Raw genomic sequence first — 2,373 nt, 5'->3', positions numbered from 1 at the left:
AAATATATAATTAAATTTACAAATGCTATTTACAGGTTTAATTACAAAAAAAAAAGAAAAAAGAGAGAGAGAGAGAGAGACACCCCTTAGACGTTAATAAATCTTAAAAATAATAATAAAACAAAACAAAAAAAATAAGAGAGTCCTGCACCGCGCGGCGGAGGCCGGGCRCCTCACACCGTCGTCTCGCCCTGCTTGCTGTTGGTGAGGCGCGTGTAGAACTTGCGCCACGAGTGCAGCGTTTTGCCCGACCATATCCAGAAGCCCGAGGTGATGCCCACGATGAGAGTCATGAGATACTTGATCATGTAGACGGTGAAGTCGGGGGTCATGCGCGGCGTGAACTGGAGCGGGCAGGGGATGGCCAAGCTCTTGCAGTTCTGGCTGATCCAGCTGCGCTCCCAGTGCTCGCGGAAGGCCTGCTCGTAGAAGTAGCAGGCGATGACGATGGTGGCGGGGACGGTGTAGAGCACGCTGAAGACGCCGATGCGCACCATGAGGCGCTCCAGCTTCTCCGTCTTGGTGCCGCCGTGCTTCATGATGGTGCGGATGCGGAAGAGGGACACGAAGCCGGCCAGCAGGAAGGAGGTGCCGATGAAGAGGTAGACGAAGAGCGGGGCCAGCACGAAGCCGCGCAGCGGGTCGATGTTGTTGAGCCCCACGAAGCAGACGCCGCTCAGCAGGTCCCCGTCGATCTGCCCCATGGCCAGGATGGTGATGGTCTTGACGGCAGGCACGGCCCAGGCGGCCAGGTGGAAGTACTGCGAGTTGGCCTCGATGGCCTCGTGGCCCCACTTCATGCCGGCCGCCAGGAACCATGTGAGGGACAGGATGACCCACCAGATGGAGCTGGCCATGCTGAAGAAGTAGAGCATCATGAAGAGGATGGTGCAGCCCTCCTTCTTGGTGCCCTGCACCACCGTGCGGTAGCCGTCCTCCTGGAAGCGCTCGTTGCAGACCACCCTCTCCTCCAGCACAAAGCCAGCAATGTAGGCGACCGACACCATGGTGTAGCAGCCTGAGAGGAAGATGATGGGCCGCTCGGGGTAGCGGAAGCGCTGCATGTCCACCAGGTAGGTGGTGACGGTGAAGAAGGTGGAGGCGCAGCAGAGCACGGACCAGATGAGGATCCAGATGCGGGCGAAGCGGATCTCGTCCTCGTTGAAGAACATGTGGCCGTCGGGGCGGCCGGGCTCGCAGGGCGCCGCGCAGTCCTTCTCACCCAGGAACTTGTAGTTGAGGTAGCTGGGCACCTTGAGGGCGCGCGGGCAGTGGAAGGGGTGGTCGAGGGTGGCGTAGCGGGGCGCGCCGGGGGTGCCCTGGCCCGCGAGCGGCGTGGCGCTGGTGAGCAGCGCCGGCGAGCCGCCGTCCTCCGAGTGGTTCTGCCCCACGCAGATCTGCTCGGCGCCGTGGCGCGGGAAGTTCTCGCAGCGCAGCCGCTCGGGCCACTGGAAGCCGAACTTGTTCATGAGGGCCTCGCAGCCCTGGCGGGCGCGCTCGCAGATGGAGCGGCACGGCGGGATCGCCTGCTCCAGCACCGTGCACACCGGCGCGTACATGGAGCACAGGAAGAACTTGAGCTCCAGCGAGCACTGCACCTTGACCAGCGGGTAGAACTGGTGCACCTCGAGCCCTGCGTCCTCCTGGTTCGTGTGGCCCAGCAGGTTGGGCATGATGGTCTGGTTGTAGGCGATGTCGGTGCAGAGCGGGATGGAGATGGGCTGGCAGAAGCCGTGGTCCGGGATGGAGATGCCCTTCTCGCCGTGCAGCTGGCCCCGGCTCGGCGCGCTCAGCGCCAGCAGCAGCCAGGCCAGGCGGGACAGCCCGGCCCAGGACTGCGTGCCGCCCGCCGCCCCCATCGCCCGCAGCTCCCGGGTGGCTCTCCCGGACGCAGCAGCTCCGTTATCCACCCCGCGGCTCCCGATCAGCGTGCCCGCGGCCTGCCCCGCTGCAGCCCCCAGCCGCACCTCGCATGCCCCAGGGCCGGCGGGGGCGGCTCGATGTGCGGCGCCCGCTGCTTGTGTCCAGTCCCCGTGCACAGTCCTGAAGCGTGCGATCCGGTCCCGGTGCGTGGTGCCAGTGCCCGGTCCTGGTGTGCGGTGCCCAGCGCGTGTTGCCCGTCTGGGGCTCAGCAGTCCCGGTGCCCAGTGCGCGGTCCTAGTGCGCAGTGCCCACACGGGGCTCGGTGGTCCTGGTGCCAGTGCACAGTGCCCGGTCCACGGTGCAGGTCCTAGTCTGGGTGCAAGCTGCCCGGACCTGGTGCCTGCGCGGGGTTCGGCGGTCCCGGTGCGCGGTGTGGATACGTGGTGCCCGCGTGGGACTCGGCGGTCCCGATCCCGGAGCGGGTGCCCGCGCGGGGCTCGGCGCTGCCGG

The 2,373-nt window shown here is 65.4% G+C and overlaps 1 protein-coding gene across 1 annotated transcript; it reads right to left on the bottom strand.

The window, feature by feature from the left end:
- Positions 1-125: 125 nt before the first annotated feature.
- Positions 126-1,859, bottom strand: FZD2 (frizzled class receptor 2). Its single transcript, XM_026043694.1, has one exon. It carries the CDS (start codon positions 1,857-1,859, stop codon positions 174-176), a length of 1,686 nt encoding a protein of 561 aa, XP_025899479.1. The 3' UTR covers positions 126-173.
- Between the last annotated feature and the right edge of the window lie 514 nt (positions 1,860-2,373).

The sequence above is a fragment of the Nothoprocta perdicaria genome, unplaced genomic scaffold (genome assembly GCF_003342845.1).
Source record: "Nothoprocta perdicaria isolate Ctin4 unplaced genomic scaffold, notPer1 scaffold_336, whole genome shotgun sequence".
NCBI classification, from domain to species: domain Eukaryota; kingdom Metazoa; phylum Chordata; class Aves; order Tinamiformes; family Tinamidae; genus Nothoprocta; species Nothoprocta perdicaria.
This window is presented reverse-complemented; position numbering and strand designations above follow the sequence as displayed.

Coding starts and splice junctions, on each gene's coding strand:
- FZD2 (XM_026043694.1), bottom strand. CDS start 1,859: ATGGGGGCGGCGGGCGGCACGCAGTCCTGGGCCGGGCTGTCCCGCCTG.